Here is a 12,981-nt window from a genome sequence, read left to right as displayed (position 1 = left end):
AAGAGCAAAGTTTGAGTGCGCCAATATTAAATTAAATTGTATTTTTATTTAATAAAAAGATAAAAGATAATTTATTAAATTCAGACTACTATACTAGTAGAAGGAGAGAGAGAGAGATGGGAGATGCACCAAGAAGATCAGGTGCAGGAGCACCAAGATTAAGTGCGAGAACATCTATATTAGATAAGAAACCTACAGGAAGTGCGTCATCATCATCGACATCTACATTATCAAGTGGACCTCTAAAGACTAGTGGAGGTATTAAAATGCCATCACCAACATTGGGTAGAAAGGTATCACCATCTACAACTGCTCAAGGGTTAAAGACATCTACTGGTTTTACTGCACCTTCTATATCGTTGACATCACCTACAATGACTGGTGGTGCTACAACGATTCAACATGGAAGATCGGCAAGCTCAAACATACCATCACTCATGCAACAGCAACAACTACATCACAATAGATCATCCGGTTCGTTGGGTGGTATGCTGTCATTTGGTAAATCACCTTTGATTAGTCGTGTGCAGAGTCAGTCTCATGTTGGTGGTCATTCTAGAAAGGGTAGTCGTGGTGGATCATCTGCTCATCGGTATGCGTCAAATCAATTATCCTATCAAGACTATGTCGATGAGGAATTGTTCTATTCTACACCGACTGAAGAGGATGACGAAGAGTTTGATCAAATTCGTAACTTGCTCAACAGCGAGTACTCGGTCACTACTACACAAGCAACTGGTCCTCTCAAGGGAAGCAACTTGGTCGTGCTATCGTGGAAGGGTAGTGAAGAGGGTGAAGGCTCGGTCGAGCAGGAGCAGCTGGCCAATGATCAACGTGATCTTGCTTTCATCAAAGACCAACTCAACAAGACCAACTCGCTGTCCAACCAAATGGTGTTTATCCTCGACCGATTCAACGATGGATTGTCAGACCTAGAGAGAGAGGTGCAACCCATCAACGCGTCAATGAAGGAGTGGTCGACCAAATACAACAACATCAACGACGCAATGGACTCGATTCGTAGTGTCTTGGACAAGTTTGATATTTCCAAAGTCGAGCAAAAGATTCGAGAAGGTGCCAAAGGAGATTATGAAAGCTACATGCTCACCTTGGAGCAGATTGTCAGCTCCATTGACTTTCTCTCGTCAAAGGACGACTATAAATCGGCCGACAAGTCGCTATCAGTGTTGCGTGAACTCAAGCAACTCGGTCTCACAGAGTTGGAGAATAATTTCAAGTCTTTGCTCGTCAAGATTAGTAATCTGGTCGATCCAACCACCATCCCTCCACTCCCAGCATCCAAGCGTTACCTCGTCATCACATCACCATCGGCAGTTGAAGAGATATCCAAATCGATCGAACTCTTTAGTAAACTACATTACACTTCGTTTATCAAAGAGTACAAGGACAAGAGATCAAAGTTTATTCTATTGTCGTTGAGAAAGATGGCTCCAGAGAAATACATCAAACTGACACAGGAATCAAAAAATTTGGCCTATGTCAAAGGAACCCATCCACTCATCTCTTATGTATTCGAGACTCTACGTCTCTATCAAATCGAATCTGATCTCTGTAAAGAGTTGTTTGGTGATCAGTATCATACCATCCTCGAAGATGTCATTGACCCAGCCCACGAATTATTATTGGAAACTGCCGAACCCATCATCAAAACAAAACGTGTTACCGATCGTATCTTTGGTATCTTTCCTCTATTGGATCTTTTTGAAACATTTACAAAATTATTACCAGAATTTTCAAATGCTATTTCTGTAACTATACAATTGTTTAACATTTATAAATCTCTATCTATTTATATTAACCCTTTATTTATTTATTTATTTATTTTTATTTAGGCAAGAGATGCAAATCATATAACTGAAATTAAAGATTTAATATCAACTTTGGAATTAACATGTTCATCATTATTGGAATTTAATTTGGGTGATGATTCATCTAAAAAGGATCAAACAAGTGAACAATCAACAACCGTAGATGAAGTATCATCAAACATGTTAAATTATTTCAAGAGATTAATTGAATATAGAAATTCAGTTGAATCTTTATTATCAAAAGTTAAATCTTCTTTTAATGAATTTTTAGGTAAAATAGAAAAAGATAGAGAAAGAAAGAAAAAATATTATATAATATTTATTTATTAATTATTTTTATTTTATTTTATTTATAGAAAAAACATTAAGAAATTTAATTAAATATTTACAAACAAAGAGTGCAAAGGAATCAGAATTGAAATCATCATTAAAGGGATACATATTCTTGATTAATAATTATAAATATGTTGTAACATCACTTAAAAACGCAAATATTTTGGATTCACAATCTTATCTACTCCGAGAATTTGAAACTTGTTTGGAAAATGAAATTAAACTTTATTCAGAATATTGGAACAATGTTGTAGAACAATTGAAATTTAACAAAACAAAGGATGATACTAAAGCAATTGTTAAAAAACATTCTGTATGTAAAAAAAACAATTAATAAGAATAATCTTTTTATCTCTTTCTAATCTTCCCTTTTTTTTATTATTTTTTTAGTCATTCTTAAAACAATTTAATGAAATTACAAAATTGAAATTTGATATACCTGATCAAGATTTAAAGAATCAATTAAAACATGATACGAAATTAATTATTACCAAAATTTATGATAAATATAAAGAAATGTAAGTAATATGAATCGATTATTTAATATTAATTAAAGGTATTAATATTTATTTTATTTTATTTTTTAGGTGTAGACAAGATAAAATACATTTAGAAAAGAATTTTACACCTTTTGAATCAACAGAAGATATTGGAAAAAAGATTGATAAGATGTTTGAAAATCAATTGTAATATAAATATAACACTTTAGGATTTTTTCCTATCTTTTTTTATTATACATAATTCTTTAATTGTAGTTGTTATAATTTTACATTATTATTATTTAAATAGAATCTAATTCACCAGATTTATCAAGTGCTCTTTTATGTTTTCTACCTTCCATCATAATTCTATATCTATATTTTAATTTTCTTTTAATTACCATAAAAGCGATAAAAGAAAGTACAGCAGCACCAGCTACACAACTGAGAATGACGGCGATTAATTTACCAGTTGTCCAAAATTCATCGTTTGATGAACAACCATTTCTGTCGTCTATTGATGTCAAAACACTAAAGTCTGGGTCGACGATGGATGAATATTGGTAGTATGGAATATCGATACCAAGCAATGTGCTTGCAGTTTGACCTGTTGTGTTTTGCGATACAAGTGAATTACCAACTGTTTGTAGTCTTCCATCAATGTAACCGACACTAACAAATCTACCATACAGTACCTTGTCGTTGACTTGAAGTTTGATCCAATCAATAGAGTCTCCTATTGCCGATTCATCTTGATTGTTGGTGTTTACAGAGAGACATGCATCATCGGTTTCAAGACCAGCATCAACACGCATAATAACACGCAATTGACCAAGTAACGATGCAAAGTTGTATTGCGAGAGTGTGATGGTATATTTGACAGTGCCAGTGGGCATTGATATATTTTGACCTCCAAAAGATACCTGACTATCCTCTAGGAAATATTGCACTCTGACAACAATCGAGCTGTTACCGACACTAGTATTGGCAAAGATGGTAGAGTAGACATAGACAAATGAGTTTTCATCAGATGAATTGGTAAATTGCCATTTGCCAAGAGGATAGCGAGCAACCACTTGATCATTGATGTTCATTTCTTGTACTTCAATGACTGAAACACCTGTAATCACAGAACTAGTGTTGGTTGTGGTGGTTGGTTCTTTTGGATCGACATTAGTGTCTGTATTGTTTGATCGAGTGGCCGAACAATCATCACCGGCAAAGTTGCCAGTACATGTGCATTTGCCAGTTGAAACATCACAAATACCGTTTCCTGAACATGGCAAGCTCGAAGATGGACCGGTAGGACATGCAACTGGTTTGCTGGTTGGGATGGGTGGTTGAGTGGGTCTGACTGGTGGAGATACTGTATTATAATTGATTGCAAATACGTTGGAACCTTCTGAATCTGGACGAATAATTGTCAACGAGTAGGAATTAATCTTTGGATCAAAGCTTGCAGAGAAAACCAATACAGTAGCAGAAACAAAGGTAGGGACTATCGATGTAGATGAGTTATCGTTAACGTAAAGCGTTATCATGGTATTGTTATAGTCATTCAAATTGCAGAATTTTCTTCCTCTAACTGTGACCGATTGATTGGCACCAGCAGCCAATTTACCAGACAATCCACTTGTAGACAGGATAACAGGATCTAAATTATTCATGACAAAGCTAACTGTATTTTGACCAATTGAGCCAAGAGTGTTGGAATCGTATCCACCAAAGACACGGTTATTGTTTGAATATCCATAGATGGAGATGTATCCTGTTGATCTAGCACCATATCCGTATGGGAGTGTGATGTTGCAATTGTAGGTCACAACACCAGTATTGGAAGGATTGGTTGGATTACTCTGAGTGACGATAACTCCAACGCAACTGAACATACCGTTCATTGGACTAGTTACATAGACGGTTGGATTACTTGTAATAGATACACCAGACTGATCATCCTTTAAACTGAAAACGAATTGAAGTGTACGATCGTAATTGGATACGTCCAACTGTGATCCGCTGAGTATAGCAAATTTGACAAGGTCAGGTGGGGTAATGTCGACAACTTGTGGGTATGAGACATTGACGAATCTATTTTGGTTGGCAGGAGTATTGACAATATAAAGGAATGGATCAACATTGACCATATCCTTACCAGACACATCAACCAATGAAGAAGCTTCATTACCCAAATAATCGGTCAATATTAAATCCAATTTAAATGTTTCTAGTGATGGACCAGATGTAGTTGAATATTCAACTCTGTACATTCCACTAAAATCGGTACCACTGATCTGTTCTAGTTTGGCTGGTCTTGGAGTTGGATCTAGATTGGTGGTAATAATGGCATAACTCTTGGCCAAGTATAGACCTGTTGGTTGATCTTCAATTTTAAGATCCCATTGCATACTGGCAGTTTGATTTTGATTGCCTGCACTAATAGATGATTGGTAAGCTTGTACCGAACGAACGACTGGACCCATCTCATCTGCATATTGACAAGTCACGGTGAGTGTAGCATTCTTTTGGCCAATGAGTGGATTGGTTGCAATCAACTCTCCAAAGATATTAAAACTGGCAGTAGCCAAGTAATATACGACAGAACCTGGATACGATCTCTCTTTAATCTCTACCTCTACCTTTAGATACCCATCCTCATAACGTCCGACAAAGTATTGAGACAAATCATCGGCATTGGATTTATGGATTTGGTAGATGAGGACGGCTGGACGCTCGTTTTGGTCTAGTATAAAGTTGGACGATAGTTTATAGTAGATGGTTGATTTGGCAGGTCCGTTGGTAACATCGACTGTAGCAGGTGACCAATACAACTCTACAATGTCACTAACAGTGTAACTGAGCAAGCCTGGAAGAGGTGGAACAAAATTGACAGAGTCGGCAGTGGCACCGAGTATATCACCCTGTTTGTAAAGAGTTTGGTTGACACCATTCATTGACATGATATACAACTGCCAATAGTTTCCATAGTTGGTTCTAGTAATGTTGACTTCGTACTCGTATACTTCAGTACTGGCTACAGAGTCTCCAATTGGAAGACTGATACCATAGGTGGAAGACAATGGGATATATCCTCCACTAAACCCAACAGCATCTTGTTTGAGTGAGTACTGTAGGATCATTTGGAAGGAACTGAGCTTTCTAACAGACAATGTATAGAGCGGGGTAGGTGTGGTGGCCACGGAGTTGAAGGGGCCTGAGAATAGGTTGACCAATTCCTTGTGAGGGAGCATAGTTCTGATATTAAAGTTTTGAACGTAGCCTAATCCATAGCTGTATTGGTAAGGGGATGCATTCGCGAATGAACCGGATGGTGTACCTCTTACCAAACCAAATGGGAACGGTGCATAAAGGGTAGGAACGGTCGGTTGAAAGTTGACATTGGGTTGGATTGAAATGTAAGGGGTTGGGGACGTTAGGTTCCATTGGATGACACAGAAACTACTGTTGACTGTAAAGACGTCGTACGATCGATCCAAGCTATTCTGGTAGGGATAGAGGCTGTGGTAACTTGGTAGAAAAGATTTGGAAGTTAGGACAAACATGACAGTGCTGGTGGTTGGACTGGCAATTGGGAGTGGTGATAATGTAGGTGTATCTACTGGGAATGTAAAGTGAATGAGTACATTGTCATTACTTCCTAGAATGGACTTGTAGGTTGCATAGGGGTCAGCGCCAATAGTCGGTACGACACCAGACACCGATGCCTTGTACATAATCAACTCGCTATTCTTGGCTGCGACATTGACATAGAGGTCGACATAGGACGAACCATAGTTGAAATTCAACATGGTGTTGTTGGCAGGCTGAGCTAAAATCGAAGTCACCAGAGTAGTCGTTTCAACAGAGCTCGACAACATGCCCGGGAATCTAACAGTCACGTTGACCGATGTGATATTGGTTCGAACAGTATCAAACAATTTCACAACGGTAGAGTTCCAATCGTTAAATACAGCTGGTCGAGGTGCCAACGAACATCTGACAATGAGTGGAGTGTCAGCATTGCCCGTCAAATACGACAAGTCATAAGGACTACACGCACAATCAAACTGGCCATTCACAGCTTGACAACCAATATTATCGATTGGAACACCATCAAATTCAACATTAAACAATGATCTTGTTGATCTTGGATTAAAGATTGCATCATAATTTACTATATTATTTTTAATCTTTAATGGTAAGTTTTTGAATGCTAAATAGAAAAAGAAAAAGAATAAGTATAAGGGGTCATGTGTGAACTACTTATCTCCTCTCTCTATCTTTACATACGAGTACAATAAAAGTTTGGTAGAGTGAATGGTGTAGTTTCAACGCTACTTGTTGTAGTTGATAGAGTGATAGATCCACCATTTGCAACGGTTGGTGGTGCAAACCCTCTGATAAAGAGTACTTGATAGTTGGTACCTCCCCAACCATTCCAATTCATTTGAAAGGCACCCATTGTAAAGCCAGTAGTTGTTGGTCTACCAAGTTGTGTTACTGAATTGATCAATATATAAGAGTCTAAATAATCACCTCTTTGTGATGTCCGACAATAACCATTAAATGATCCTCCTCCAACATTCCATGATGTAACATATGGTGAGGTTTGTGCATTACTAATTTTAATTAAATCTATAGAGAGATATCTATGAATTAGTAAAGTAGCAAACCAATATGATAGATAGTATTGGTTGTTTGATATAACTTACAAGTAAATAGAATAACTAGAATGACTGATAAAAAATTTGTTGTAGAATACTTCATATCTTTCTCTTTCTCTCTCTTTTTGTTTTAGATTTTGATTTCAAACTATGAAGTGATGTACATTGAAAGACAAAGACAAGATAGATAACTACTTTACAGGACAGATAATAATAATAATAATTTACAAAAAAGAAAAGAAAGAAGGGTTGTTGAGTAGCAAGTAGAATGAGTGTTGATGATGCATTGGAGGTGAGTCCATCTTTTTGCCCAATGATTTCATCAACCAAAGTGTAGAGGAGATGATACAAAGGATGGATGAAAAGTTGATGGATTATTGTTGGTTTGATTGATAAATATCTTTTCTGTTTGATCTTTTAGATTGGTCGGAAAAAACAATAAAGATATCTTTGGCGAAGGGTCAACAAACCTTGTTTTTGGTAATGGAGCTCTCCTTCCTTTACTTGAACTGATTCGAACTTCAGTATAACCGCGCATTGCGCAGTATATGATGTGTTGTTAACAAAGGATATATAAATAAAGATCACTGTATAGATTACTCATTTGCAAAGATTGTTAGCGGTATGCCTATCTTGTTGGTTGGCGTTGTTTAGGTTTTCTGCACGGTGTGGGGCCCCTTCTCTATTGTTTCAATGAACTACCTATTGAAAAGAATAGTATTCAACTTCGAAACAAACAACCTATCTGTAACTATTCCAACTATTGGTTTCTTTGGATCGTTGCCGTGATAGTTTCCGTTCCCATTGATTGTTATGCCTAATCTTGGATGTGTCATTCCCCTTCAAACCCCTTGAAATTTATTTTTAATTTTTTTTTTTGGTGTTGGTGGTTGTGGGGAATGACCGCAAGCTTGAATCACTCGTTTTCACACAAACAAGTAAGTGTCTTCATTATCTCATCTATCTTAATCTTAGTACTACTAGACATACATCATTCTTCTTCAAGATAAGAAATAAAAGTACAACTTCTATTCACACAAGAATAATGATCCATACACCCCACATTCACTCAACAACACACTAATATTTATTTATAGAATAGAACAGAAAGTAGAAGAAAAAGAAAGTTAGTTCAACCTCCAACATAACATATTTATTTATTGTAATAGTAGTATTAATATAGTATAGTATAGTATCGTAATACTATACATCTAAGAGTCAAGAAGGAAGGAATGGCAAATTTTAATCCTTTAAACGCTATAAAGGATATTAATTTGAATCCTTTGAATTTGAATCTCAACCCTTTGAATGTTGACTTTCAAGGTCATAGAGATCGTATAGTTAACTTTTTCCAACATGGTACTGATGATTTAAATCAAAGAATGCAGGTATGTAATGTTACAAAGAAAGAGAAAGAAAGATGTTGTGAATGAATGACTCGGTCAAAGGTTTAAACCTTTTACTTTCTTTTATTAATAATATTCAATCTTTCTTTCTTTGATATCTCTATATCCAAATAGTCAGTAGTAACAAATATAAGATCAAATGATTATAAGAAAAAGATGCATAAAGTATTGACAAAGATAAAAGATACAAAAGAATACAAAGCAACATCGATGGCAGATTACGATGTAATTTTTGAATCGGTCGATATGTATTCTAATTTACAATCCGATCCAACGTTGGATCGAGACGATATTGTTTTGGACAAGAATATCAAGACGTGGAAGATGAGATTCCATCATTGGTTGAAAAAGGAGCGTATCTCGACACTACTCTTTATCCCTATACTCGGTATCACCATTGCTTTGATGGGTATGGCATGTGATATGGCACTGAAAGAGTTGGATGCTCTGCGACGATACTTGTTGCCGGCAGTACACACTGGCGTCAAATACAACTTGTACGACGCACTTATATTCGTTGCCTATTCGGTGACACTGTCATTTGTGTCGGTATCGTGTATTAGTTTTATATCGCCGTATGCGGTGGGTTCCGGTATCCCAGAGATCAAGTCGATTCTGTCAGGTATCAATTTGTCGCGTGTCTTGGGTGTCAAAACACTCGTCTCCAAGTTGTTGGGTATGGTGTGTGCGACAGCCGCCGGTTTGACTATCGGTCGTACCGGTCCGTTTATGCATGCGTCTGCTATTATCGCGCAGCAAATGATGGGACTGCGTTTCTTTTCAAATATTAAAAAGAATCAGATTGTGCGCTACCAAATGTTTATCTGTGCGTTGGCGAGTGGTGTAGTAGCCAATTTCGGTGCACCCATTGGTGGTCTACTCTTTGCGATCGAGGTGACGGCGACCAACTGCATTTTTGGCAACTTGTGGAAAGGGTTTTTGTGCGCGACGACCACTGCCATCATCTTTTACCTCTCGCGTCCCTTGGTTGGCATCGAAGCATTCTCGTCACTCTACCATTTCAACTATAACCCCACACCGTACGGGTACCCCGAGCTCATCAGTTTTGTCATTATTGGTATCATCACCGGACTCATTGGCGCACTCTTTGTATTTCTCTATGAAAAGATTGTGCGGTTCCGTCTGCGTTATGCTTTTCTCAAGCAGTCTCGTATCGGTCTCGTCGTAGTTGTCTCTGCCCTCTCTGCTGCTCTTACATACATGGCCGGACCACTTGCCCGTCAGCCATTCTCATACTGCATGAAACAATTCATCAACGAAGAGGAGCCTGTACCCTACCTATTCCCAGTGGGCGACGGTCACCCCTACGAAAACCGTTTCTACAATCTCTTGGTCTACATTGGTGTCAAGCTCTTCCTCACCGTCTTTAACATCACCATCCCCATTCCAGGTGGTGCCATCACACCCTTTATTGTCAGTGGTGCGGCACTTGGTCGTCTGTTTGGTGAACTTTTACATTACCATCTCAACCTCTCTGCCATTCTCCCCGCCGGTTATGCAGTCATTGGTTCTGCTGGTCTAGTCTCTGGTACCATTCGTGCTCTTTCCCCATCTATTTTTGTTTTAGAATTAACTGGTCAATTAAGTTTATTAATTCCTGTATTAGTATGTCTAAAATATTAATATTAATAATAATAATAATTACACATTTACTAATTTATAATCTATTTTATTTAGATTTGTTCAATTACAGCAACAGCAGTTGGAAATTTCTTTAACAAACCATTATTTGATACTGCATTAAAGATTCAAGGTTTACCATTTTTATCAAGTTATAGAAGTGAAAGGTAAGATATATATTTATATAAATTATAAATAATAATAATAATATTGGAATATATAAACTAATATTTTTTCTATTTATTTAGGGTTTATTCAATGACAGCAAAAGAGATTATGAGATCAGATATTAACTTTTTATCGATGCATTCAACTGTCAAACAAGTACTTGCATTTTTGGAGAAATATAGATATACTTTTATTCCAGTTGTCGATACCAACAAGAATATGTTATTATTGGGTATCGTTGAAAGATCGAGTATGCGTGAATTGATTGAAACTCATATTGAAAATGTAGAAGATGCATTATCAAAGATTCATAGCAATGGTATTATTATCGATAATACTACTATTGGTCAAAATAATATTAATAATCAAGAACACGATAAATTGATAGATAATTCATCCATTTTAATATCACATCCAACAACAAATACAGATCATAATAATAATAATAATAGAAATAACAACAAACGAAATCAACAAGATAAACAATCATTATTATCAAGTCAAGATGATGATGATGATGATGATGAAGAAGAAGAGGAAAATGAAGAAGATTATGAAAATGTTAAATTAAAACAAGATGATGACGATGGTGATGTTGGTAGCAGTAGTAGTATTGACCAAGATAATATTGAAATGGAAAATCTAAGAAGAAGACATGCTACTGATAATCAAGATATTAATGAAATTCAACAAGATAATAATAATAATAACGCAAATAATAATAATAATAATAATAATAATGGACAACAATTTATAACAATTAATGATCAAGTTGGAGTAAATGGAGCAGAGGAAGAGGAAACATCAAAATATATAGCAGAATCTGTTTGGGCAGATCACATGTTGGGAGATATCATTGAAAGTGGAGAGACAGCATTATTGATGGATTTGGCACCAAGTCAAATTCCAGATCTCACACCAATGAACAAGGTGTTCCATTTATTCACCATGTTGGGTCTCTCTTTCACCTATGTTACATCTATGGGTAAATTGGTTGGTGTCATTACCAAAACTGATCTTATCTCTAAAGAATTATAATATTATAACAAATAATATATTAATAATATTTACAGTAAAATTAACTTTAAAGTAATAATAATATAATAAATTATTATTTGATACACAAATCGATTGAACAACAATTTCAAAACTAAACTAAACTAAACTAAACTATTGAATTATTAAACTTTGACTATTTATTATCTTATCTCAAAATTCTAATTTCTTCTTTTGGGTTCCCTCCAATTTCTCTGACACTAAAAAGGAAAAATGTGAGGTTGGTGATGATGATGATGCATGCTTGCTGCTTGAAAAAGAATGATTCATGAAGTGGGAATAGTAAGCAATACAATTAGCATTATTAGTTTGTAGGTTCTTTGTAAACAACATTGCAGTGAATAGAAAGAAGAAAGATAGATAGATAGATAGTAGTATTTAGTAATATATAATATAAAAAGATGATGACCAATCTTCAAAAGAGGGCAATTGCTCGTAAACAATTAGAAGAGAGTTTAAAGGATTATGAAGAACCTATTAAATACACAAGAGCATTGTTATTGTGGACACGTCCAATCGAATTTGGTGTACTGTTGTTGGCAATCACTGCATTGATATACTATTTCAAAGATACTTCAATCTCTGTCGTCACTGCCGTCTTTATCATTATACCTATCTGTTTATTGTTTAACATTCTTTCTCAAAGTTATCAATTCAATGTATTGACAAAGTTATTCGTATGTAATAGTAGTAATAATAGTTATGATATATCGAATACTAATGAATCATTCTTCATATATGTGTAGCCACGTTCAACATCACATGAACCATACCTTGAAGCTATTAGAGTACTTTCCGATATTAAATTCAGTATTACCGAACACTTCAATGACTTGAGAACTTTCAAGAAACTTTCACCAGTTCAAGTATGTTATATAACCTATATATATAAATTATCAAAGAATCAAATCGTTATTAATAATATCTTTTGATGATACTTATTATAGTTTTTAATTCAAACTGGTATTGTTTGTATGATTTTGGCATTTGTTGGAACTTTGTTTTCTGGATTTACTTTATTCATCATTGCTTGTATGTACATTCATATCCTTTCAAATCAAATCAAATGATTTAATATTTTAATCAATGTCTTTTTATTTTTACTATAGTATATTCTATTATTCTTTTACCAGGATTCATTTATAATCAACATCATACATTGATTGTTAGCAATATTGCACCATATGTTGAAAAGTTGGTTGCTATTGTCAACGATCTCATCAAACAAGTTTCAAATCAACTTGTTAATAAACCACAAGCTGGTGGTATCAACAATCCAGCTGCTGCTGCTGCCGCTGCTGCTTCAGGATCGGTCAACAATGTCAGAAACAATGTAGATGGTGTTGCAAATGCTGCATCACAACATTATTCCGAATTTAGAAACAAAAAGAATTCCTAAAAATCAATC

General features: G+C 35.6%; 4 protein-coding genes across 4 annotated transcripts; 3 read left to right on the top strand and 1 right to left on the bottom strand.

Moving 5' to 3' along the window:
- Positions 1 to 116: 116 nt before the first annotated feature.
- exoc7 (exocyst complex subunit 7) lies at positions 117 to 2,852 on the top strand (the record flags this gene model as incomplete). Its single annotated transcript, XM_004362198.1, has 5 exons — positions 117 to 1,769; positions 1,854 to 2,100; positions 2,186 to 2,475; positions 2,553 to 2,680; positions 2,750 to 2,852. 5 exons carry the CDS (start codon positions 117 to 119, stop codon positions 2,850 to 2,852), a joined length of 2,421 nt encoding a protein of 806 aa, XP_004362255.1.
- A 91-nt stretch (positions 2,853 to 2,943) lies between these two features.
- DFA_06553 (uncharacterized protein) lies at positions 2,944 to 7,604 on the bottom strand (the record flags this gene model as incomplete). Its single annotated transcript, XM_004362197.1, has 3 exons — positions 2,944 to 6,851; positions 6,929 to 7,257; positions 7,531 to 7,604. 3 exons carry the CDS (start codon positions 7,602 to 7,604, stop codon positions 2,944 to 2,946), a joined length of 4,311 nt encoding a protein of 1,436 aa, XP_004362254.1.
- A 930-nt stretch (positions 7,605 to 8,534) lies between these two features.
- On the top strand, positions 8,535 to 11,555 carry clcE (chloride channel protein; the record flags this gene model as incomplete). The annotated part of the gene is made up of 4 exons (XM_004362196.1): positions 8,535 to 8,690; positions 8,823 to 10,334; positions 10,407 to 10,516; positions 10,598 to 11,555. 4 exons carry the CDS (start codon positions 8,535 to 8,537, stop codon positions 11,553 to 11,555), a joined length of 2,736 nt encoding a protein of 911 aa, XP_004362253.1.
- A 279-nt stretch (positions 11,556 to 11,834) lies between these two features.
- On the top strand, positions 11,835 to 12,972 carry DFA_06551 (uncharacterized protein; the record flags this gene model as incomplete). Its single annotated transcript, XM_004362195.1, has 5 exons — positions 11,835 to 11,855; positions 11,975 to 12,250; positions 12,320 to 12,439; positions 12,521 to 12,605; positions 12,683 to 12,972. 5 exons carry the CDS (start codon positions 11,835 to 11,837, stop codon positions 12,970 to 12,972), a joined length of 792 nt encoding a protein of 263 aa, XP_004362252.1.
- Positions 12,973 to 12,981: the final 9 nt, after the last annotated feature.

This window comes from Cavenderia fasciculata (assembly GCF_000203815.1).
Source record: "Cavenderia fasciculata unplaced genomic scaffold Scf_Dfasci-G-p-12c09.r1-3, whole genome shotgun sequence".
Taxonomy (NCBI): domain Eukaryota; phylum Evosea; class Eumycetozoa; order Acytosteliales; family Cavenderiaceae; genus Cavenderia; species Cavenderia fasciculata.
The sequence above is the reverse complement of the archived record's forward strand: the minus strand, read 5'-3'. Positions and strand labels throughout refer to the sequence as shown.